Source organism: Anoplophora glabripennis, unplaced genomic scaffold (assembly GCF_000390285.2).
Source record: "Anoplophora glabripennis isolate ALB-LARVAE unplaced genomic scaffold, Agla_2.0 scaffold22, whole genome shotgun sequence".
NCBI lineage: Eukaryota > Metazoa > Arthropoda > Insecta > Coleoptera > Cerambycidae > Anoplophora > Anoplophora glabripennis.
In genome coordinates this window covers 1642524-1669272 of record NW_019416298.1, presented here as the reverse complement: position 1 = coordinate 1669272, position 26749 = coordinate 1642524, and the positions used below count along the sequence as shown (strand labels likewise).

At 33.3% G+C, this 26749-nt stretch overlaps 2 protein-coding genes and 1 long non-coding RNA gene across 3 annotated transcripts in view; all 3 read left to right on the top strand.

Moving 5' to 3' along the window:
• LOC108917263 (ATP-binding cassette sub-family A member 3-like) overlaps nt 1-19841 on the top strand; it is a 36737-nt gene extending 16896 nt beyond the window's left edge. The window contains exons 11-16 of the mRNA XM_023453978.1: nt 1428-1774; nt 4373-4597; nt 9127-9400; nt 17805-18542; nt 18657-19099; nt 19707-19841. Of these exons, the coding sequence (XP_023309746.1) occupies nt 1428-1774; nt 4373-4597; nt 9127-9400; nt 17805-18542; nt 18657-19099; nt 19707-19742 (2063 nt within the window). The 3' untranslated portion in view covers nt 19743-19841. The remainder of the gene's footprint in view (nt 1-1427; nt 1775-4372; nt 4598-9126; nt 9401-17804; nt 18543-18656; nt 19100-19706) is intronic.
• On the top strand, nt 9672-13911 carry LOC108917277. The gene is made up of 5 exons (XR_001964797.1): nt 9672-9775; nt 9976-10155; nt 10241-10514; nt 12872-12997; nt 13834-13911. It is a non-coding gene; the product is annotated as an uncharacterized LOC108917277 (long non-coding RNA).
• Nucleotides 19842-22014: 2173 nt separating the features above from the next.
• LOC108917262 (ATP-binding cassette sub-family A member 3-like) overlaps nt 22015-26749 on the top strand; it is a 41475-nt gene continuing 36740 nt past the window's right edge. The window contains exon 1 of the mRNA XM_018723767.1: nt 22015-22117. Within this exon, the coding sequence (XP_018579283.1) occupies nt 22015-22117 (103 nt within the window). The remainder of the gene's footprint in view (nt 22118-26749) is intronic.

Below are 26749 nucleotides of genomic sequence, written 5' to 3'. Positions count from 1 at the left end.
ACGTATTAAACAATCTAGCTTTAATAGTAATAAAGAGTTTTCTTCCTGTTTGTGCATTTTGCTTGTTGTGAGAAAATTTAAAAATTAATCAAATAATCAGTTACACCAAAAATAGGTTTTATAGACTAAAAGGAGTTCATTCAAAGATTTGGCTTTATAACACCATTTTTTTCTCCGTTTTCAATACCGTAAGTGATTTTTTTTATAGGTTTGGCAGTTTAAGACTGGTTTATATCACATCCTAATAAATTTATTTGCTGTTGTATAAAAACAGTTTTTGATAGAAATTGGCGGCAGAAACGGGATTTTGAGGATTATTAGTTTTAGAGGATACAAACAAACTTAGTGAAGACTTTCAGACCGTTCTTAACATCTCTCCATCCGTACACAAACGGCATCGTGAAGAGATTTAGTTCGACCCTGAAGAATCACCGTTAACGAACATCAAACTCTTTTTATATAGACCTGTCTACCAGCAGTCTATGAAACTACTGGAGGAACACCAATTAGCATAGTCTTCAGCAGAGAGTTGAGACTACAGTTTGACGTTATTTTTGGCGACCCCGAAAATCGGGCTCTCGTACTGGAAGACTACCCATTCGTATAACACGTAGATCACACTACTACTACCATCATTGACACATTCAAATAAGGAGGCACATTCATTTTTACACTAACCCATGTGGGAATTCCACGAAATGAAAAAGCAGACAGCAGCAAACAAAAACGAAACAGATCTTGGAATTCTAATCTGAGACAAAGATGTGAATGCTGAAATCAGAAGTGGCAAAATATGTGTAGCGATGGAGGAACTACTTACCTTAAGATCCATCCCAATGTTACAAAAATGGCAATCTCCATTAAAATTAACTAGAAGAGAACAACCAGTTAATCAACGCTGAAGAGTAGGACATACTCACCTGATATCAGTACATCTCCTAAGAGGTCAAAGGACTTCTTCACTATGCTCAAACTGTGAAGCAGAATTCACAGATACCTACTAATTTTTTCTCTTAAATCAATTTAGATCAGAATATTGACACCATTGCGCAGAAAGGAGTCATTCATACATGCAATATAACACGATCTTTTTTAAACCAACAATTAACTTCTGATGGACTTGGTTTTGGCCCATCCATCGGAGGGATACTCTCCTGAAGCCTGAGGAAAAAAATAATTTTTGTATTATTGATGTTACTAAGACTATAAAAGAACCCTTTAGTACTATAATCAACACATTTCCTTAACCATTGTATGTCATTGATAAATATTACTATCTCGGACCCGAATCTACGGAATTGAACAAATTCAAATATGACGAAAATAAAAAATATAAATCTATACACGAAAAACGGTACGAGATAGGACTGCCGTTTGTTAAAAAAGATTTCAATATTTACTGGAAGTATATTATTTTTCTATTTCAGTGATCACTCAAACGCGTCCTCATTTTACTGGCGGTTTTAACCTCGTGGGCAACCAGTTCCAAGCCATGTTCATGAAGAGGTACCTGACCACATGTCGGTCTTGGCGCCTGCTCCTGACCCAGATAATCATTGCAATTGTATTCATATTACCTGCCATGTACATTGGAAAAGAAGACGCTGGATCATTATCACCAGCTCATTTGGATTTAAGAGCATTTAGGAATCCGGTAGTATTGGTGGAAGATTTATCAAATTCCATATATCTAGAAACGTATTTGGATTATTTGAAGAGCAACAGTTATAGCTATAAGAATACAAAAAAAATATCGAAAAAAGTTTTGGATCTGGTAAGTTTTATAATAAAAGTGTAGTATAGTGAATGTACTGTATTGGAACATAGAACATCAACAAAAATTTTCAACAAAAATGATGTACTGATCTTCGCCATCCGAATTTTCTAAAAATTTGCAACATAGCATATAGCATAGCATCATTTTCATTTCAGAAATATTAAATTGGCACATTACTAGATAACCAACTCCATTAAAGACTTCATTGAAGGAAATCTAAAAAATCTAAGAAAAAAAAAACAAATAAAAATAATTGTTATAAGAATTGTATAACAATAGTAGTTGTATTTAATTTTAAGAAGTGAAAGTGAAGGTGCGAAAGACCCATACTCAAAAAACTTGTACGTAATCAAACCAGTCAAAATTTTGTATTGTTACCCAATTCAGAACAATCTGTATCGGGTCACAAAATTCACGCAAGATTTGAATTTTCCTGTTCTGAAAAAGGACAGCTTGACAGCTGTTATTAAAAGTGGAGCTCTACACGAAAATCCTGTTTTCATTGTTCGGCATCAATTCGGTGCCGTGGTCAAGAATTGCACATTTCGAGAAGCTCTACAGCGTATTTTCCCGAAAGATTTTCATCTTCATGCTTACAAAGTTCAATTGACTCGAGAACTGAAGCCTACTAATCACACACAGCAAAGAGAGTTCGTTGAATAGATTATGGAACAACAAGTGGATACCTAGTTATTTGTTCTAACAAAATCATTTTCAGCGATGTGGCTCATCTTGATAGCTTCGTTAATAGACAAAATTGTCGTATTTGGGGTTCAGGAAATACACGAGTGATTTATTGAGAAACAAATGCATCCACAACGTGTCACTGTTTGATGCGGATTTTGAGCTGGAGGCATTATCTGACCATTCTCTAAAAATGCGGCTGGTCAAGTGATAACAGTAAATGGTGCTCGCTATCGCGACATAATTCAGTTTTTTGCAAGATATGGATCTAGACGATATGTGGTTTCAATAAGACAGTGCTACATGCCCTACTACCCGACGAACAATTCCATTACTGCAGGAGTCATTTTCTGGTCGTGTAATTTCCCGTTTCGGTGATCAGAATTGGCCACCCAGATCATGCAATTTAACGCCCTTTGACTTTTTTCTTTGGATTTCTTGAAGTCTAAGGTTTATGCCAACAAGTCCACTACCAAAAATTCAGCCGCATTTATGCAAATCAGTCAAGGGAAATTTCGTCAAAAGAGTGCGTATGTGCCAGCAAGGCCGTATAGGCCATTTACCTGATATTATATTCCATATCTGTATACGTTATGAACCAATAAAAAAATTACAATTTTTAATTAAAAACCTTTATGTTTTCTATCAAAATTTATTGCTTGAATAATGGGACACCCTTTAGTTGCAAGCAAATATTTCATAACTAGTACATTTGTTATAGTTGTTTTACATTGACAATTTATTCATGAATAAATTGATGAAGTTCTTCATGAATTAATTCACGAACTTATGGGTAATCAGTGTGGTTTTACACTGCTACAGACTTTAAGTTTTTTGACGTATGAATCAGTTCTAACAATGAGTCAAAGAAGCAAACAAATTTCAAAAATGTCACCTTTCCACTCATAATTGTAGTGATACAACAGCGGTACCGTTCTGACATATATTATATAAATATTATTTTTTGTAAGTAAGAAATCAGTAAAAACAATGCGAAACTAGCACGACGCCACACAATTATTTACATATTCCAATAACATAACCTTATTACTGATTTGAGACTAGAAATCTGTTGGGTTGGTACTTCCGAACTTCACGAAGAAATTGACGAAAATTAGAACATGCTCTAATTCATCAAGAACTTGATGAATAAATTCATGAAGTTATTTGACAGCAGATTTGGTGCATTACACTTGTCCAATTTCTTGATGAAGCGACTTTATGAATTAATTGATCAATAAATTGTCAATGTAAAACAGCTTTAACAATTGTAGTGTTTGTGTTATAAGTATCTATAAAGCAACCTCTAAAATCAGTTTTGTTTTTTACAAGGGTCTTAGTATATTTATAATATGCTTAAATTATATCCAGAAATTTCACACCAAAGGTACAAATAGATTTAAAAATCAAACCTGAAATTATAAAGTTGAATCGTTGAAATCAAAATGTAAAGAAAGCATTGAGCATGCTGATTTGTTACTGCTGTCATGTTGATTGTAATTGTTTAGTCAATGTGAACCTTTGTGTAATGTTTTACAATGTCTCCTTTCGCTAAAGAACATCAGTTAGTAATTCGAAAAGTAGTTAAAAATTGAATACACAAAAATACCAAAAAGTTTAAAACAAAGCGTATGGAAAATGTTCATCCAGTTTAAGTTAACAAATTATCAGCTGAATGTCTTGGAAACAACGGAATTTTTTGATAAAAATCATTCTTTAAATTCTAATTTTTTACAACCCGTATTTCAAAAAACAAATGAAAAGTGGCGTAAGGAAAATCCTATTAATTTCGCCGGAACAATATGTGGTTAATGGTTGGACCTACATTTTTGGTAACTCTTTTCCACGTAAAAAGTTGAAAATATTTCTAATGTCAATATCATATATGGTACAACATATAAAACTTTTTAGATCAAGGATTACCCTTTTGAAGTTCGGGCAAACTACATTGTGGCAGCTACTTTTGACAAGGAAGGAAATAAAGACCACATAACTGCTTGGTTCAATGATGCCTATCATTCTGCTGCCATCTCATTGGCACTTGTGTTAAACGCTGCATTCAAGAAAGCATTGGATTGTAAAGATTGTTCAATACAGTTCATAAATCATCCGATACCTTACGACCTCCATAAAAAAGTAAGACTTACATAATAAAGCCAATACTTTTATAATTATAATATTTTATAACCCCAGGAATGACCTATAGTCTGTTTAGAAATGAAAGAGAGTAATAAAAGCTCATTATGTATGCAAATCTTAAATAAATGTAGTACTGGTGCTTATATTCAATATTTTTATATTATGTATTATCGGTATAGATGAGGTGTACTTTTAAAAAAAGCTTTTTGTGACCGGGTTGTACTAAATTGTAGCAGGTAGCTAAAATTTAATCCCCGACAATCCGCTTCAATTTCTCGGTCCATTTCTCTTATAAGTAAACAATTTAAAAACAGCATTTCAAAACATGAGGCTACTTTAAGCATCATAACCGGGTTAAGAGGGTTTTTAGTAATTCAAATAAAATTATTCAATATTATTATCAAAATATTTATTTAAATTTAATGAATAGACTTTTATTCCACACAAAAATATATGTATTTTGAAAATTCAAATTATGGTGAGTAAATGTAGTGTTGTATAAATGTACAATAAAGAAAATAAAAAAGTAGGTATATTAAAATTCATCCTCTGAATATTCTGATGAATTATCTTCGTCTCCTAGATTGATAACGATAGGTTCCACAGTAACCTCAATTAAATTATCGAGTTCCCACATTTTCTCCTCTTCTTTTTGTACATGATGTATACACCTTGCCAGTTATCTGCAGTTACTCGTTCCAAGGAATTTTTTAACAAAATTTTCACGTCACTTAATTTAAACGTCGTGTTATTTCGCGCTACATCTCCTTTTACCTGCGCCCAGACTAATTCGATTGGGTTAAGTTCACAGTGATAAGGTGGTAACCGTAGTACCGTTATTTGGCGATTTGTTGCTATTTCATCGATAACATATTTTTTCTGATCTTTATTAAGATTGACAAGTGTCAAAAGTTCCTTTTTCACCATATTTGTTTCAAAAGAAATGTTTTTTCCGGATAACCAATGAATTATATCGGCTTTCCTCCAAGCAGTCGTAAGCGTCCGCTCGGTCTGCCGTGAATGGTAACTGGCATTAGCGATGACAATTACAGACCCCGGAGGAATAAGATCCAACATCTGTGTAAAATACTCTTCGAAATCATCTGCGTTCATGTCTTCGTGATAGTCACCTGTATTTTTAGATTCAAATAAAACTAAACCGCCATCTACAAAACCACTGGCACTACCTATATGGGTCACTATTAATCTTCGCCCTTTACCTGAAGGTGCCTTGAACCCTGTTGAAAGTCCATCCAAAATTGCTTGTCGAAAACTTTTTACATTTTTACCTTGCCATACTTTTATTACAGTATATCTATCCCTCGTTGACCCAAGTTTCGTCTAGATAATAAATATTCCTCCCTTCGTCACGGAATTTTCTAATTGATCTTAAGTAGGATCTTCGCCAACAAATAATTTCATCTTTATCGATAAGAACTGACCTCCTGTTCTGCTTTTCCCAGCAAAAATTCAACTCTCGTAAGACGGCCCATAATTTGCTTTACTGATTTTTGGCAAATCGTTGTCCTCTGAAAGTTCACTTAAAATTTTGTTTAGTGTTGGTATTTCTTTTTTAAAATAATTTTACTCTACTGCACTAGCACGTCTTCGTATATTCAGCTCTAAGACTGGATTGATCTGTCACAATACACTGGCTCCTGCCCTATGATGTATCCAGTAAAATATACTAATGTACATCCATTACCTGTTAGCATTAGTGTTACCTGATAATTACCTGAAACGAAATATTAGCACGCCCATGGCCGGTTCTTATCTCGGGGTTTTATTACTCTCTTTCATTTCCAAACAGAGTATAAGTGTTTAACGAGACTAATTTTTATAAACAATTGACTAAAATGTTGGTATGTCTAGATATTTACTAAAGAATCAGTTACTATGGGAACTTTATACTAGATGTTGGAAAGGGCATAGCAATGGGCTCATTCAACAATTTTTTTTTCCTTGCTTAACGGAAAGATATTGCAATTTTAAGGTTATCTGCAAAAAATTTGAATTTTATATCGCCTACAAGTCATCCAAAAAAGATCATAAACTGGCACTGAGTATCCGCTGAATCGGCGGGTGTGACGTCACCGCATAGGAAACCGATGCCGCATGCTTGCGTGTGTTGTCAGTCAGTCGGGTAGTCGGGTTTTAGTTGCCTGTTAAGTTTAGATTGAGTACATTAAGATACCGAATTTTGTTAGCAATATGGAAGAGCACAAATGTGAAGACATCGAATAAAATAATAATAATTAATAGTCTATTAGTCTCTACTTTGATTTGTTTTCTTTTTAATAACTTTTATTTGAAAAATGATTTATTATTGATTTTTTTGTGAATATTATACAAATACCTATAGGTACCAGGTATTTATATAAAAATACATAATAAATATTAAATATATTATTAATATATTAATAAGATATTAGGTAGATTTTATGTATTTTCCATGGGAATAAAAATAGTAATAAGAGTTTTGCATTTGAAATCTATGAAACCTGTGACAAAAACGGTTTCGTCCAATTAAACGCAAAATCCTCATTCTTATTGTACAAAAACATCAAAACTTTCGCTACAAACGTACTTTATAGAAGTTTTACACGTTATTGAAACGTACCTTTGAATTTTCATTCCTTTCATCTCAGCACTGATAAAGTCATGGTTTTTATTTAGAAAATCAACAACCATTAACAAATCTATTTTCGGCAAATTAAAAGAATCTGCTTTTACGAAATTTGTTTCATTTTTTAAATTTAACGCCAAAACATTCCAATCGAGATCGAAATAATATATCGATATTATTTCGATCGGTACTCTTGAAAATTTTACTATCGAAATAATATCGAAACCCCGCCCATTCGAATTGATATATAATATCGAGGAGTCTTGGCTAGCCGAAATTATTTGCTTTCTTCTTCTATCACATGTATTGACTATTGCTGTGTGTTTTCAACATTACAAATATGCACGTGTTTGCATTAAATAGTGCTTAAAAAAACATGAATTAATAAAAATAGCCTCTCGATCCGATTTTTTTCTTAAAAACGGTATTCTGCTATTCTATTTATAGCCCAGTCATTATAGACATGAAAGAGCCTGTTTCGGGAAAAAATACTATTAGAAGTTTCTCTGCGGAATATTGTTCGGAAACCTGTTATAAATAAAATATCAAAAAATCAACTCGAGGCTAATTGGGAAACTTTGTTTTAACAGTGGTCAAAGTTATGGAAAAGTGTTTTTTTGACTCACGTAAAAAAACTATTATTCATAGCGGGAAAAAGTTTATACAAAAAAGTTAGGTATTAAATAAGCCTATAAAACGAAAAAAGTCCGATTAAATTCTGATAACTTGTTTATGCACAAAAACTCAAAAATGGTCGAAAATTGACATTTTTTTCAATTGCTAATAATTAATGCAATTTTCATCGCAGAAACTTGTAATTCAGGATTTTTGAGTCTTTTTACACCCTTAATAAGTGATAAAAATTTCAGCCCAAAAGCTTCATTAGCTTGGCGTTGGCGGAATTTATTATCTAAGAAGATGCTATTTTCAATTCATTTTTCCCAAGCTCACAGGCGTTGTAGAGTTTCGATCATTAGTTGTTTTTGTACCTAAATAGTTGTATTGACATATGCATTTACTGAGAATTTAGTTTTTCAAATTTAATTTTTTTAAAAATGACTGAAAAAATGTTAATATAACCTTTTTTTCTCTATGAATAACAGTTTTTTACGCGAGTCAAAAAAACACTTTTCCATAATTTTGACCATTGTTTTAACACAGTTTCCCAACTAGTCTCGAGTTGATTTTTTGATATTTTGTTTATAACACGTTTCTGAACAATATTCCGCAGAGAAACTTCTAATAGTATTTTTTTCCGGAAAAAAAGCTATAATGACTGGCCTATTAATATTTTGTAAAAAAACTTGGGCTTGTTGTAAAGTAGAAGACTTCCGTTATACACTGAATTTTTTCTGAACCGATTCGACCAAGAAATGGCCAAGTAAACATTCGTTAAAGGCAGCGAGATTTTCGACTTTATAATTTTGCAATAGGCTGCCATTTTGAAATTGGGGGTCCGGATTGCGGGTATTTGTTGAGTACCCCAACAGTTAACTTCTTCTGTAGTTTCATACAATTTCAGCCAAATTCGTTCTTTTTATTTAATGCAGAAAATTTTGCACATTTTTTTTTCACCACTAATTTTGCAATGTAAAAAAAATTTTGCGAGCTTTCGTAAAAGCCTGTACTTGTCGAAAATTAAAAAAGAGCGATTTTTTTTTTCTTTTGTTATAAACAATATAATGCTCGACCTCTACAAATACACAAATTTAGGTTTTTAATCTGTGTATTTTCTACTTAATTTTAAGCCCATAAAATTCGACGTAGGCCCGATTTTTTAAACAGGTATATGTTTGATCTAATTCCCCGGATAATATTAGTTATAAATGATTTTATTTACAATAAGTCGTAAATATGTTAAGCAATGGAATTAATAAGGAACAAATATATATATTTTCAGGTGCTTCATCTCACTGGTGCATATAACACAAGGGTATTATTAATCATTATAGCAGCTTCCCTGGTATTCATATCTGCGATTTATGTAATTTTTATAATAAGAGAAAGGATGTCCAAGTTCAAACATCAACAGATGATTTCTGGAGCAAATGTGCTGGTATTCTGGTCAGCAACATTAATATGGGATTTCTTAACATTCACTTTGATTTGTTTAGTTATTTTGGTTACCGTTGCCTGTTTGCAAATTGAAGGACTGAAAACCCCTTCACAGTTAGGTATAAAAAAATTAATTCAACATTAAATAAACACCTAATGACGGCGACGAATTGTAACCACTAGAAGGAGCTTTGGATGTATTTGTTTGCGAATATACATAAACAAATCAGATATTCAGGAGATACAAATTTCTATTGGTCGAATTAATATTCCCGCCTACGTCCGCATTTCGATGATTGTCCATGACATCTGTCAAAGGAAAAGTGCGTAGCCGCTATTAACGTATTTGAGTTTATTTGTGTTTACTGTGGCATTTTCGTCTTATTGCTGTGTAGTTTTTATGTATGGACATTTATTTAGTGCTAAGACATGGTTAGAAAGTGTGTAATTTGTAAAGTTTTATTTAAAAAATGAGAGCAGCGGACTTTTCACAGGTAAGTAAACAAGCAACATGGGCGGCGTTTGAGGAATTACATAAGGGTGTTTTACATTTAGTACTTAATTATCAGTGTTAAAATACTGACTAAATCATTATCTAAATTATTAAAAAGATATATTTTTTAATTGTTCAACTTATTTTTTCCTGTTTCAGTAATATTATAAGTATGTTATGTGTAATACCTGTATTTTTTAGATTTCCTAAGAATTTGGAACGGAGAAACTTGTGGAAGCTCTCCCTAGGTGATGTCAATATTGTCGACAACATTTTTGTTTGTTCTGATCATTTTGTGATTAATGATTTTCTGACAAAGCCATCAGGTATAAAGTACTTGCTAGAGACAGCTATTCCAATAATAGGTTCTACTTATAGCAGGTAAAATAACTTTTATATTGATTAAAATATACAAGTAAAAAGCCTTTACCTAGTACCTCTTTACCTTTTTATTTAATTTTTATAGATCAAACAGTTCTAATAAGGAAAATATTTATCAATGATGTTCCTACTGGACAGTCACTGCACTTGCCGCAACAAAAACCAGAAAATATATCCACATGTTCATCGTCATCGACATTGAGTGCTCAATCAGGCTTGTTATTTACTACAAATAAGGCTGCAGATCTTTCTGAAATATATTTTTAATTTGATGACACATCACGAAAACATAGATCAACATTAACTGCATCAGAAATAGGAATGGATTCACCCAATCGTAATAAAATTATAAACGTGAAGTAAGTTATAAAAATATAATTAACAAATTATATATCCTTTGTATAGTATCTACAACTAATAATAATAATAATAATAATAATAATAATAATAATAATATCTCTACTCCTCATTCTAACTACGAGAATTAGCTCAGAAGTCGGAGACTTGTGCGGGAGAAGAGGCGGCATATTATTATTAGGCAGGCCGCATTTGCGCCCAGGAACGACTTATGTTGGTAGGCCCTAACCACCATTCAGTGCAGGAATGAGGGAAACCTGGTAATCATCATTTTTTGGGGGGGTGGTCAAATGCCAACAGGTGTCAATCTCTCACATTGACCCAAGCCAACATTTTTCCACCCTACTATATCTGCACAGAGGGTGGCAATGCTCCGTACAAGCATAGCTAATCTACGGTCTACCGGCCGCGGGATTAGAAACCCGGGCAGATCGACACATCGATTTAAGTACTGACGCCTTAAACCGTGCGGCTATCGACCGTGTAATACATAATACCCTATAATTTTGCTATCTGCTTACCTATCTAAAATTTTTTTTATTCAGTACATTTTAAAAAATACCAAGAAAATTCTACCTATTATTTTATATAAACACTGTTGTAAGTGTTTATATAAAATACATCTTGAATAGATAGTTCATAATTTTTAGGAAAAGGCCTTATTCACGATATTTTGGAGAATGCAATACTTCTGACATGGATAGTCCAAAAAGAGCAAGAGAAAATTAGAGTATTTGTAAGAAAAAAATAAAAATGCAAACAATAAACATCCGAAGTCTGCAGCAGGCAAAGAGTCGTCTAAAAGCCAGAATTTGTAGCCTTAATTCTCTTCTGAAATTTTTGAAAAAGAAATAGAAACAGAAACTGTTTAATGTATCATTCATGTAAGTTGAAAAATACTTATTCTTTCTGTGTCTGTAAACAATATGTATTTTTAGGAATCAGCACCTGGAATGTTAGGTGAATTCTGTCAAAGATCAAGAAAATGACAATCTCGTAAAAAGTATTCACCTGAACTTAGGTCGTTTGCCTTAATGTTAAGCTTTTATTCAACAGATGCTTATAATTATGCAAGAAGAAGTTTTAACATGGCGTTGTCACATACAAAAACAATTTCTAAGTGGTACAGATCTATAGATGGAACATCTGGATTTGCAAATGAAGCATTGGCTGCTGTTAAAATGAAAGTAAGAGAAACAAACAGTGAAATTTTGGGCAATTTGGTATTTGACGAAATGTCTATAATGCAAAGTGTTGACTGGAATGGGAAACGATTCACTGGATATGTTGATGTCGGCACTGAAGTATATGGGGATAATATTCCAGAAGCTACGGAAGCCCTTGTTTTTATGGTTGTAGCTATAAATAGTCAGTTTTTTAAAAAAATGTTTAGAATTTTTAAGTGAATTAGGTATCAAAATAGTTTCTGTTACTTTTGATGGTGCTCCTTCAAATATCAAATTACGGCTTTACCATAAATGTTAATGTTAATATTAATAAGTAGGTAGATTGTGAGTTTGTAGCATTTTAGGTTATTTGCTGACTTATTACTGTTTCAAATTGGTTTTCTAATAAAAACTAGAAAAATAAACCAAACATTTGTCTTTTTATGATTTCTATAAATCACTAGTGGGTTTTATAAATCATAGTAAGTTATGACTTATAACTCACTAGTGACTTATGTGACAGTACGCCACTGCCGTTGTGTCTCATTGTTTACATTTGACACTATCTATCTTTATTTATTAGGTAGTTCTCTGTTTAGATGTTTGCTATAGTGTTGCTAAAACACATATAAGAATACACAAAGCTCCTTCTAGTGGTTAGAATTATTTGTTGGTTTAAATGGCTTAGAAAATTGTTGGTTAAATAATAATGGGTAGTTTCAGTCGAAAAAGTTATGGCACAAATTCATTTGACACTATATCATAATTTAATATATGAACGGAATATTCTGAAAAAAGTCTTTTTAAACTAAGCGATTTTTTCCAAATTTCGTATACTTAAAAATAAACTACAACTAAAGAAAATAATGCTGGTAATTAAATTAATCACTGCTATTAGTTGATGCTTACTTACCCCTAAATTTGAGCCCACGGCTCAAGGTCAGAGTCCCAATTAGACTCTAATTCATGACAATGGTAGTTTGTATGGAATTTGCCATAAAAATGAATCAATGTTTGCCATAAAATGTGTTGATTTGACCTGCAGACACCCTAGGCCCAAGATCGAATACACATCTTTGAAATTCTTAATTTGACCTCCATTTAACCCTTAAGGTTAACCTCCTCTGAGTCAAAACCAAGGTCATTATCGTCATCATTAGAGTCATAATTTTAAGATTTCTTTTCTATTTCAGGTCATTTATTTACACTCATCATAGTGTTTGGCTTCGGATTCTTACCCGTTACGTACTTACTATCAAACTTATTTCAACATCCTACATCAGGATACATAAATTTGATAGCAATTAATTTAATGACAGGTAGGTATATTTATTTAGATTGGTGATTTAAAAAAAAAATCAGTTTGTTATATGAACTACAGTTTTGAACCAAAGGGTTTATCAAAAAACGGTAGTTAAAAGTTTTTTCGGCATACCTTTCAAGCGAAATTTTTTGCAATTTGATTACTATTCTTTGATTTAAAAAAAATGACAAGTTAACAGAACAAAATAATAATCACATCATATATTATGCGTTTATAGCATATGGTATAATTCGAGATAGCCTTAACATTAAAACGCATACATCACGAACGTTTGTCTACAGTAACAAATCAAAGAAACGAGACAGTTCATTATTTGCAATTTTATAAAAAAAATAGGTATCTAGCACTACGACCAAAACAGGCAAAGTCAACTCACCTATTCTTGGCAATGCGAGATGGAAATCTAACAAACCAGGCAGTGAGTAGAAATAATACCATAGGAAGTTGGCCCAGTGAAATTGCACAGTGGTTAAAATTACCGAATCCCTCAACTTATACCGGACACGCATTAAGGAGTTCTGCCATTATTCTGACAAACCAAAGAGTAGATATTTTAGGTCTTAAAAGGAACGGTGGGTGGCGTTCGCCCTCTGTAGCTGTCTCATGAAAAAGGATTACTTTACCCAATTGATTGTATAAGCTTTGTAAATAGTATACTCAATATTTACACCTGTGTTGAAAAACAACTGTAAATGATTTTTGAGTAATTTTTAAATTATGTACAGCGTATATCAGTACGTAATGGTAGTGTGTCAAGACTGTCAAGATTAGGATACATTGTGTATTATGATAATTGTTACATTCATTTTGTTTTGTTTTTTTTTCTTGTAGGACCAATAGCCGAATATGTTATTCAATCTGTAGCACTTTCAATGGAGAGGTTAGGAAATATTTTTCAGGGGATTTTTCTTATTATTCCACATTTTTGTGTTACGCATGGGCTGCAGGAAATCTATAAATTTCAAACTTATAGGAGGATATGCAAACAGTGTGTAACTGATTTCTGTAATCCAGAACTACTAAATTACTGTTCAGGTAAGTTAGTCAACATTATATAAAATTTTATGCAAGTACTTTCGCTTTCGGTTAAGCCATAATTAACTCAACAGGCGATTAGATTGTGAATATATTGTGATAAAATGAATGTAGGAATCTAAACACTAAAGGGAAAGGCAGGTTAAAAAATATCAAAATTAACTTTGTTTGGGGAGAACGTAAAACCAAATATACTACCTGTTTTAACAGAAGTCAACCAATGGGAGTGAAGGAGGCATTTGAAATTGAGATAGTACATAAAATAAAGTTGAATTTAGAATATGACATATAAAACAATCAGAGAGAGAGGATTTCAAACAAAAATGTAATTAAAACATCATATAATAGATTATATTCAAAATTTAAACTTGTGATTGGTAAAAATTTGCAGTACTAGGATTAAGAATAAGTAATAAAAAAAACATAGTGTGTATTCGCCGTAAGTTATCCATTGGAGGGGTAGCTAGGAGCTATAAAATGGCAGCGGTGAGAGAAAACGGAAAATTAAGATAGAATTGTCTGCAATTGAAAACATAATATTGAGTTTTTTATTGAAAATGAAGCTAGGATTAACTTTTGCAGCGATCAGTAGTAATGTACATAGGACTACAGTATCAAAAATATTTTTCTCTGTCTTTACAAAAATTAGCGAAGAGAACAGCTGTACTTTGGCCTGAAAAAGATATTGTTACAGGAACAATGCCAGAGTGCTTTTATCCAGACTATAGAGATACTAGAGTGATTATTGATTGCACTGAATTCAAGATTGAAATAACCATCAACTGTTGACCAACATGTTTTACTTATTCGCATTATAGAAAAGGTTTTACCGCCAAACTTCTAGTAGGTATAACACCAGGAGGCTTTATTAGCTTTAAATCAGTAATCGCTTTAGGCAGAAAAAGTAGTTTTCAAGTCATACTATTGAATCTGGGTTATTAGTTCTATTAGAAAATGATCTTAGCAGGAAAAGGATTTCCACAAATCAGCCGCACTCTTTATGAGAAAGTGTTATTTGTTGTGCCATTTTTAGAGAAAAAAGAAGAATTTACAAAAAAAAGATGAGACTGAAAGTATGTACAATATAGCAAGGGTACGAATTCATACAGAAATGATTATGCAACGATCGGATATATCAAATTTTAAGCAAAATTCCTCGGTTTCGTTGACGATATTGTACATGTCTGCTGTACTTTAGTGAATTTGCAGCCGCCTATAATAGCATAAAAGGATAACAGTAATAAATAAATAAAGGTTTTTATATTTTCACTTCTTATTTGCATTGACTTTATTAATAAATAATTTTCCTTTTGGAATTATTGCCGGTTGAAGCAGTATCTCATGACTAACTTTCTCAAACCCAATTTTTATTATAATTTCTACTTTGGGTGCAAAAAATATACAGGGTGTCTGGTAAGTATATGGCATACTCTCGGGGGTGTATAGAGGAGGTCAAAATATCTCTAGTTTGTCATAAAAAAAATTCTAAAGTGCCCCTTAGCGGAGATACAGAGCCCCAAAGAGGTACCCAGCGATTCACCTTTTCGGTTCTAACTTTCGAACCGACTTGTATAATTTAGTAAAATTTTAATATTTTATGTAGGCCATAAAATAATACCCAATAGATAGGTTGCTTTTAGAGGTACTTATTCACTAAATTCGCTAGTTTTACTGCCCACAGATCACCAAGATGTCAAAGACAATAATAAGACCCATTTTTAAGCATTACTCATATATCTACGACTGACTCCACAAACAGGGACTCTCCAACGAACACTCACCCCCTCAACAAGTCTTTCTCTATCCAACTTAGTTTTCAATAAACTACTTTATTATTATCGTTGAGAGAGCGTTTTATTCTTGCTGTACAGCGAAAGTAATCCTCAAGTGGTGACCCCGACATGACTTTAGACTATGAGGCACTCGCAGCATCGCAACAAAAAGACGTGTTGACGGGGTGAGTGTTCGTTGGAGAGTCCCTGTGTGTGGAGTCGGTCGTAGGTATATTAGTACGCATCTGGTCGCCGGCGCCAGTAGTCCGTCGTAGACCCTTCCTGAAACGCTGGTACGTCCGGCGGCTTAAAAATGGGTCACTTGCAACATGCGTAGATACGAAGCTTTGGTGACAATTACGACATCAACTTTGGTTTTTGTATTTACATTTCAAAATATCAGGTAAATCCAGTATTTCCATCAATTTGACAGTATAGTATATTGTGAAATCTATGAATTTTTCCTACCTTTATTTTCTTGGTCATGGTGATAGATGTCGCAATGCGTAACGCTCATAGCGAATAGGAAAAAGAAAAGTGTTGTGTTACCAAAGAGGCAGGAAAAAAATAATAAATAAATAATGGTGAATTTGTAAATTTTGAAGAAAAAGAAATTGTCAATACTTTAGTCAAGAGAAAAATATTAAGAAAAAACCTACCTATAGCAGGGTATGCGGTATGCTTGAAAAATAGTCACCTACACCATTTGATTGAATTTCCCGGAATAGAGAAGCACAAGTAAGTCTCAGCTAGCGAGTACACAAAATACCATCCTGTTATAGAAAATAAACCAAGCTTGTGCTTGTGGATAAACCGAAATAGCACAAGTCGCCAATGGGAATCGGAAGTACGGACCAGCAGAGAAGAAGTACACTGCACGGACACATAAGACAGATTTCAACCGAGGAACATTGGTGGAATACGAAGCTTACTGGCCTAGGACAGATTACTTAAGGTACCAACTCACAAATAACTAGAAATAAACGTACCTGTATTTTTTTTTAATTTATTACGGAATATCCGTTATTTGATTATTATTTTTAATATTTAAAATAAGAATTGGCGCATGATAGAGTAGATTAGAATAAGGTTTACTTCTGATATCAGACTCAGAAGTGTAATAATAAATTTTGCATTGAAAAAATTAATGAATAAAACAAATGTTAGCTAGTCACAAAAAATATATTTTATTTTCTTTAAACTACAGTTACATGATAACATTAAAATTAAATTGAAATCATTCTTCTCTGATGAATAAAGTAGTTTTGGTCAAGTAAATTTAAATACAAGTGCTTTTTCAATATCAATTGACCTAAGTCATTGATTAGTAAAAAAAAATTTGTAATATTAAACAGCCTTTCTCAGAACCCAACCCTGAGATAAGACTGCTCATGGTAAAAGTTTCATACTGTTTTAAAAAAATTGAACAAAGACAAATTATAAATATATGCTCAAATAAGAATAAAGAAGTTTTTGAGAAAAAGACGAAGAAGACCTTAAGCAAATAAAGGTAAGAAAAACTCATTACTTGCTAAACTATTACAATATATGAATGAAATGTAAGTATTCACCTGCAACTTGTTTAAGTCAGTTGATAGAGATTTGAGAGAGCTGATATTTAATATTATATTGCTCATTACTAATCATAGTCTAATATATAATCTATATAATCTATAATTTATATACATACAGGGTACAGGGTATCCGAGATACTTCGTATTGAAGTATATAACTAATTTTAAGCAAAAATGATTGTTTTCCATCTTCCCGAATTCCCAACGGTTCTTGAAATATCGGGGTTTGAGGCTGTCAGATCGTACGGATAGTTGATAAAGACTAATATTACGTTGTTTAAAATAATAATTACAAAAGGCGAATTCAACAAAAATACGTGTATACATAAGTTTGTGTTATTTGACTGTTATAATAATAACTAACAAATAAACATATCTATCCTAAGTGAAGTAATTATTTTTATTGTATCTGTTTTTCTAGATGTCGATAAAAGCTTTTTCATGTGGAAATCGCCAGGAATTGGTAGAAATATATGTTACCTATGTATGACGGGGTTGACTTTCTTCTTGATTATCATAATGATCGAGTCCAAACTGTTCTTGATGTTATTTTACCGCATAAAAGGGAAAAAACGTCACCACCTGCAAGGAGTAACGTTTACGGGAGAAGACGACGACGTAGCAGAAGAGAGAAGTAAGATCAAAAATGCTAGCAGGGAGGAACTTCTCAGCTACACTCTTATATTACGTGATCTCACAAAAGTCTATAAGAAGTTATTGGCCGTAAACTCTTTGTGTTTGGGAGTGCGAAACAATGAATGCTTCGGCTTGCTAGGAGTTAACGGTGCCGGCAAAACCACCACGTTCATGATGATGACCGGAGACACAAGAATCACTTATGGTGATGGTTTTGTGAATGGGTACAGTATAAAACGACAATTAAAAAGTGCCCAAAAGTGTATAGGATACTGTCCCCAATTCGATGCTCTTTTGGATGATCTGACTGCTCAAGAGACAATAGTAATATTTGCTTTGTTGAGAGGAATCAAATACAGCGCCTGCAGACCTTTAGCGGATACATTGGCGAGAGAGTTTGACTTCACACCACACTTGAAGAAACAAGTGAAGAAGCTCAGTGGAGGAAATAAGAAAAAATTGAGTACAGCCGTCGCCATCATAGGAAGTCCAACTGTGCTTTATTTTGACGAACCCACGACAGGTAAAGCGAAACATGAGAAAGTGGATATGTACCTAATGCAAATATTAACTAAACAACTAATTTTGAAGATACTGTAGGTTTTAATAATGATAAATCTCTCATTCTACTTTCTAGGACTAGACCCCTTGACAAGGCGGAATTTGTGGAATGCCCTTTGTAAAGTCCGTGACAGCGGCAAATGCTTGGTTCTCACTTCACATAGCATGGAAGAATGCGAAGCTCTGTGCACCAGATTAGCCATCATGGTGAATGGACAGTTCAAGTGTTTGGGTTCATCACAACATCTGAAGAGCAAGTTCGCGAAGGGCTACCAACTCATCATCAAACTAAAGAAGTCGACTGAAGCTCTGTCCTATGGTGATTCAGGGCCCATAGAAATGTTTATAACATCACAATTTCCCACGGCCATTCTCAAAGAAAAGCATGAGGAAATGCTTTTTTATTACATCAAAGATTTATCGATACCTCTGTCTCAGATGTTTGGTATTCTAGAGAGGGCGAAGAAAGGCGACTATAATCTAGAGGATTACTCCCTTGGACAGAGCAGCCTTGAACAGGTATATCCCCGACATCCAGAGCACTTTTATTATTTTAATAAGATATTATAGAGAAGAATGTACAAAGCCTTCATAAATGATTACAAACCACTGTGACCATTGGGCATAGGCAACCAATATTGCACGATTGTCACTGTCAGCAAAGAAAAAATCCTAAACCCCAGTGGAAGGGTTGTAGAGGTTACAGATTTGATTAAATATTTACATTAACATTACATAGTTATGTTCAAAATTGTGTTCTTTGCTAACCATGCACAAATTTTCCTGTGCATATTCTCATATACGGATTGCAGTTGTTATTTTGTTATATTTTTAATTTCTCGAATAATTGATGCTTCTTATTCTTCGACGTTGCGCATTACCGTTTTAAAAGTAGTACTCTCCTAAAAATTGAATTGTTGATCTTGCAGTAGGAATGTTCGGTTGCCCCAACTCGCTGAAAGTAACCTACTTGCAACTAATCATCTAATTGTACTAAAAATTACTCTAAAATAAGGATTCAATATCTTTTAGCATTTATAGTTTCGTAGAAGAAAAAGAGGCTACCCAATTATTTCTATTTTAACCGGGGACCTATTGAATAATAATAATATGGTTTTTTTTTCAGGTTTTCCTTACATTTAGTAAACAACAAGAACAATGACTTGGAATGAAGAAACCATACAACTGGATTTTACTTTCAGTCACTTATAACAACAAGATTTATTGTTATTGATAACAAGTCAAAAATAAAATATTTTTTTATCCACCAATATTGACTAAAAATTGTAGTTATCGTATCTTTTACTTGTTTTCACTAATTTTGTTGAAAAATAATTTGTTTTGTTCCTAATGGAGGAACACAAAGACAAATTCTCCTGCAGGTAGAAGAACATATTGTTCCACATATTGTTGGGGATAAATCTGGTATAACTACAAGGAGAATTGACAACTGCAACTAAAACAACGATACAAAAAGTACTTAAACAACAATAAATCTCATATCCTATGAAAAGACAGAACCCTGGATGGCTAGACTGGGAAGATACAATCGACGGGGCAACCTGGTTTTTTTCTGCGGAGCGGTTCTGATTAACCGATTTTACGTCATTTCTTCGACACATTGCGAAGAAAGGGTTGATGTGTGAGTTCGCTACTCTGGTTGTTCATTGGCCACCACACAGGGTGTGAAACAAAATTATTAGATAAGACAAGAGCTTATTTCGAAACGGATAAATCCGTTCAGGAGTTTTGGGCGGAAAATTTTATAGGATTTTTGAAACATGTAATTTTTATAGATTTCCATGAGATTCCCAGATGCGGAAAAAAAAATATGTGTGACAGACCAGACCACGATGTCCGCTTAACAAAGTCAGCTCTTGTTCAATGTTATTTGAAGGTCAACTCTTTTTTGGTGGTAATACAATTTCTGACCCCTGATTCTGAAACATTGAACAAATGACCCCAACAACGTATGGGTATAGTGGTCTAGTCTATGACATGTTGAATACTTTTTGCCTTTGAGGAAAGTGTTATTTGTTATTATAGCATTATTTCTATTAAATGAGCAATCTCTTAACCATAATTTTTATGTAGAATGATTCCTAAATTCATTTTTGTCGCTATTTTTGCATAAAAAAATTGTTGCCGCAAAAAATTTGCCAATTTGCAAAATCCTATATCATGACAATGACACTGATAATTTTGTTGACACTCTTTACAAATCTCCTTTTGTTCTGATACCTACTCAATAATAAATAAGCATTTGTTGATTGGTTTCAGAGTCAGGTTAGGGGAACACGACGCAAATAGTGCCATCGATTGCGCGACGCCTAGGGATTGTGCTCCGCCACATCAAGATTTCAAAGTGAAGTATGGATATGCCAACAAATCATCACTTACGTTGTTCTTGCAGAATTTAATGTAAAATAAAAGACAGAAGTTAATGCTTTGTAACAAGTACCAATGTATTTTTAACTCTAGAGCACTTCTGTAGTTCTCCCTTTATGTCTGTTTAAGTTTGTTCCATAATCTAGTAGAGTTATGGTTTTCTAACCAGATGAGGTTAGAAAATAGTTAACAGAGAAACAACGATTAGCACCAATTTTCAATTCAATTTTTCAAATCATCAGGAATTCTCTGCAAAAAAATATCCTGGACGTACCTTTTCCAAACGGAAACGTGATAGCGACGCAGTCGTTTTCTTAAGATGGCAATAATTATTATCATTATACTGTCACAATAAAAAATGTATAGTAGATACACTGAAAAAAAATACTTTTGTGCTCAGACAAAATTCACAGTTAAAAATCAATTATTAAGTCTATTACTTTTTTCAATGTGTGACAGTCCAAACCACCATACCACCATTTTGGGGTCGCTGAAACCGAAGATTGTATTATCATAAAAAACAGGCGCTGACCTAAACACGAGCTGGCTTCTTCAAATGGGCACCGGATTCGGGTTCAGCGATTCCAAATAGTGTGGAAACAGTGTCATTGGAAGAAAGATAAAGTAACCCACAACTATCGATAAAGAAAAACAAAAGGAAAGTTGAATATTCCGACTGAAGCAAAGCGTCCTCTCTAAAAACTTTATTTTACTTTAGCATTCGTCCAGCCAGTGTTTATTCCACGACAGCCAATGAATCATGAAGACCTTGCAGGCGAATATCTTACGCTAGCAGGATGGGGCAGTAAAAGTGGGGAGGAGACAATAAGGAGCAAGTATCTGAAGTATATTGTTCTTGAGGTGCTAAATCGCACGATGTGTGAAAAGGTACATAAGCAATTTGAATATAAAAAACAGATTTGTTTGGAAGCTTCTGAAGAAGGAGAGTTAAAATTTTTTGTTCTGAAACAGCGTGCACCAAATTTTGTTGCATCTGTTGCTCCGTGGTTGGTATTTTAAATTTTTAATAACTTTTAGGGCAAAATATGTGCTATGGAGATTCTGGTGGTCCGGCTTTCAAGACAATGGTGGTGGACGGGGTGAGAAGGACGTACGCATTTGGCGTGGCTTCGTATGTCAGACCAAACTGTAGGACTGGCGTAGTGTATGCAAGTATTTTGTCCTTTTTAAAAAATATTTTGGATTACGTTAAGAAGAATTAGTTCATTGGTCCGATTAAATAAAAGTAGACATGGTATATTGTTTCCTTTTCACATTTACATCCCTCCCCTTAAGTTCCGTTTTTTTTAATAGAGTAGAAATAGATTGAATTTGTTACAATTTTTAATCTGCTTACGTAAAATTATATCGTAATAATAAAATAAAATGTAGCAATAAATAAATAGTATATTTTTATTTTAATTATTTTTAACGACCACATTACATACAAAAGAAATATATTTGATGTCACTGTTACATTAAATGATCATTGTTAGGATTCAACAGTTGAAATAATCATTTACGCTATAAAAACATTTATCCAATAAAAAGTTTTTACTTGCGAAATTTATTGAAATTTAAACTAGTACAAAGTGGTTATACAGGGTGTTTCAGGATTAAGTCGACAAACTTTAAGGAGATATTCCTCATAGAAAAATAAGAAAAAAATCAAGTATAAGTTTTTTCCAAGAAACGCTTCATTTTCGAAATATGGGGCGTTAAAATTTTTTTTTTAAATTCAAATTTTTTAAATAACTTCTAAATGAAGAAGGCTATTTAAGCCAAATTTGGCATGACACGTCTTCTTATAAGATACCATTTTTCCATAGAAGTATAAATCCCGCAAGCAACCAGTGGCCGAGTTATGGGGACTCATTAAATTAAAAAAAAAAATTAATACGGCCCTCCTGAAAATAAAAAATGATGCTGTTTTTAACAGTTTGTTATTGACAAAAAGTGTACATTCACTTTTTTTTCCTAACTCATAGTTTCATGGCAAAATTGATTTTTCGGTAGGATGCTTCTGGATTCTGTCGATAAACTTTAAAATGAACCTCAACAAAAATTTTCGAGTAGGCTGCTATCGAGCAATGTTAATTTGACGTTTTAAGTGTTATTTTGCGAATTGTTGCCCATTTTGGTAGAGGTCCTAGGGAATGGTTAAATATTGGTCGTGGAGGAGCTGCAGCGTGGCCCGCTCGTTCACCGGACTTGACACCGATGGATTATTTCGTTTGGGGTGCTGTTAAACAAAAAGTTTACTAGGTGTCAGTTGATACCCTAGAAGATCTAAGACAGCGAATAGTCCAAGCGTGTCGAGAATTAACTCCAATTCACTGTCGATCGGCCACTACCTCCATAATTAGAAGATGCAGGGGCCGATACGGGGGTTCTAGTAGGGTAGCGGAGACACATAGAAGATTATATAAAAAATAATTCGCAAATAAATTAATACCATCTTCAGCAGAGCTTACGGAACTTGTCAATAATACAACGTGTGTAATAAACTTAAACAATTACTTCTTTTGGTGATATCCTTCCGATTTACTTTTTGAGGAGGGTACCAGTTTTTGTCTTATTTCTATAATTATACAGGCTGTTACAAATTCGCTTCTCACTACAGGAATCTCGGAAATGGTAAGAGGTACGAAGTAGCTTAAATGGGGGCAAAGTTGCGTAATCAGGGGACCAACATTATGCCTCTAAAAAATCATGATTAGTTTTCGAAATATTTGAAAAAAAATGAAACTTTGGAAATCAGTTTTTGTTTAATTTCAGCCTTATTTTAGGAGATATTGAAAAAAGAAGAACACTTTCTCATGGCCACTTTTTGCCCTCTTTCGAATGGCATAATAAATTTTTGTATGTAACGTTTCGTCTCTCCAGGACCATCATCAACTTCATTCTTTTAAATACGACCCTAGAAATTTTATTACATTTTTTGCAAGCCTTCATGACCCACAATACTGTACTGCTTCAGCCCGAACCAGATTCAGACGTTTTGTCTCGAAAAATTCATCATCAGTGTATTCGTTCCAAATTTATCTAAATTTTTTATTTAGATTTCTTTGTTTATTGAATTATCGTACACTGTAAGTGTCGTTAGACCCTGTGAAATCCATCTAGTTATTCAAACTATTACCACCAGGCATTAAAATAAAACATTATTAGAGTTTTATTCCTGTGTCCATAGTTATTTCTAGGCTTCTGGAGTGCTCAAAATTCAAACTAATTCCGATCTATTTTTTTCAGGATATTCATACAAATACATCTGACATGCTCTTTCAGAGTTGCAGTGACAGATATAATAAATTCCGATAATATTACGTTGATATTCAGTTTTAACCTTTGCCAAAACGAAAATGTTTTTGAACATTTACTGAAATTTTTTAAAGAATAATATTCAGTTGGCGTTTTGGTTGTTCATATGCATTTTTAAGAATTAATTTGTCATACTAAAATTAAAATTGTACAACTTTTTAAAAAATTTTACATACGACGGTACCTTGTGGCATTCATGCCACTCTTGAAAGTGGCTTTTAATAATATTTTCTACTCGTGTACAAAACGGCATAAACGAGAAAATTGTGGCAATTTTCTATAATTTTTCTACTTTATCGACCTGAATCATATTAAAATTCAAATTAATTTACAACATGAAAATCCAATGTAGACTTATGCCTACATTTATATGACTTTATAATGTAGTTTCCTACGTGCATGCAAAATGGCATAAGCGAGAAAGACGTAAAAATTTTCATGAATTTTCCTACAACTTTGAGACTTATGCCTTCATATTGAACCAATAGAGGAGTGATGCCTACTTGACACAGTACATTATTTATAGTAAGTATCATAAATTTTCAACGGCATAAATGAGAAAGTTATAGAATGAAAATAAAAATTTTCCGCAGCTTTTCCAAAGATCTATTTTCTTTAGTCATTAGTAGGACTTATGCCAATGTTTTTTATGAGCTTTTCGAATATAATAATGTCATATTTCTAATTGGCATTAATGAGAAATTGGTAGATAAATAAAGATGTTTTTCCACATTTTCTTACAAAGCTTTCCATATTTAGGTCTCTTGCGACACTTGTGCCAAAAAAATTTCGTGATAAAATCGATACTTTTCTTCAACTTACGAACATGGCATAAGTGAGAAATACATCGTTGTACACATTATTTTTTTGAAAAGGAAAATTTAATTTTCACGAAGGTGTCCCGCAGCCCATCTTTTAAATTTAGTTTATTGTACTTGTCTCTCGGTTACCTTTCAGTACTCTCAGAGGCATAAACGAGAAAGACGTCGTCGAACTTCAGTCTAATATCTCCCGGTCTATTATGTATGACCAAGTGATGGTAATAGTTAATAATAATAAATGTTATAATATAGCGCGTGGTAAAATAGTTTAAATAACTAGATGGATTTCACAGTGTCTAACGACACACAGCATACGATAATTCAATAAACAAGGAAATCTAAATAAAAAATTTAGATAAAATTGTAACTAATACACTGAAGATGAATTGTTCGAGATAAAACGTCTGAATCTGGTTAGGGCTGACGCAGTATAGTATTGCGGCTCATGAAGGTTTGCAAAAAATGTAATAAAATTTCGAGGGCCGTATTTAAAAAAATGAAATTGATGATGGTCCTGGACAGACGAAACGTTACATATAAAAATTGATTATGCCTTTGGATAGAGGGCAAAAAGTGGCCATGAGAAAGTGTCCTTCGTTTTTCAATATCTTCTCAAACAAGGCTGAAATGAAACAAAAACGGATTTCCAAAATTTCGGTTTTTTTCAAATATTCCGAAAACTAATCATGTTAGCCCTGATTTTTTAGAGGCATATTGTTGGTCCCCTGATTACGCAACTTTGCCCCCATTTAAGTTACTTCGTATCTCTTACCGTTTCCGAGATCCCTGTAGTGAGAAGCGAATTTGTAACAGCCTGTATGTACTCGTGTCTAGAAATAACCTTACCTATGACATATTAGCATCTAATCAATACATGATAAACGTCAAATTAATTCATCCAAAAAAACAATATTTTTTAGTTTCGTTTTTGTCAATTGTAACAATATTTCGAAGTCATTTTTGCGATTTCGGATGTTTTTGTTTATTTGCCGATTACTGTTATTACAATGTTCAGCATATTTTAAAATTATTTAGTAAATACTACTAAGAAATAGTTAACCCCTTTACCAGAGTAATGGTTTTATAAAAAAAATCTGGTAAATTTCTTATAAGTATTGACCATCTATGACCACAGCTTTGAGGGGTAGACATATTTCTATTCAGCAGTTCACCTATGTAGTCCATTGAAATGAAGGCTGAACCTCCATTTTTTCCTCTGTCGATCAAACCTGGGCGCAAATATGTTTTCGACCCTCAGGAATCCGAATCCGCAAAAATTTTTGACCTAGGTGGTCAGGAAAGGGGTCAAAAGGTCAAAAAACCGTAAAAAATAAGGTTTTTCGCAAATATCTCGTAAACTACGGCAAGTAGCAAAAAAATAATTGCACCATCGTGTTCCCAGGGAAATTTTACATCGATTTTATGCTATTGCTTATTAAAATTAAATAAATTTATGTCATCTTTTGGACAATTACTAAGCACGAGAGGGGAAGTGTATATCTCCGGCGGTGGGGAGTAGTACAGCGCGCACCCTACATGTATCGGCTGACTCGCAGTCGACAGCTCTAGCAGGTGTGCCTGTTTGGAATATAATGCGATTTCAAATATAATTAGCCTGCAGTTGTAGTGGATTTTTTTT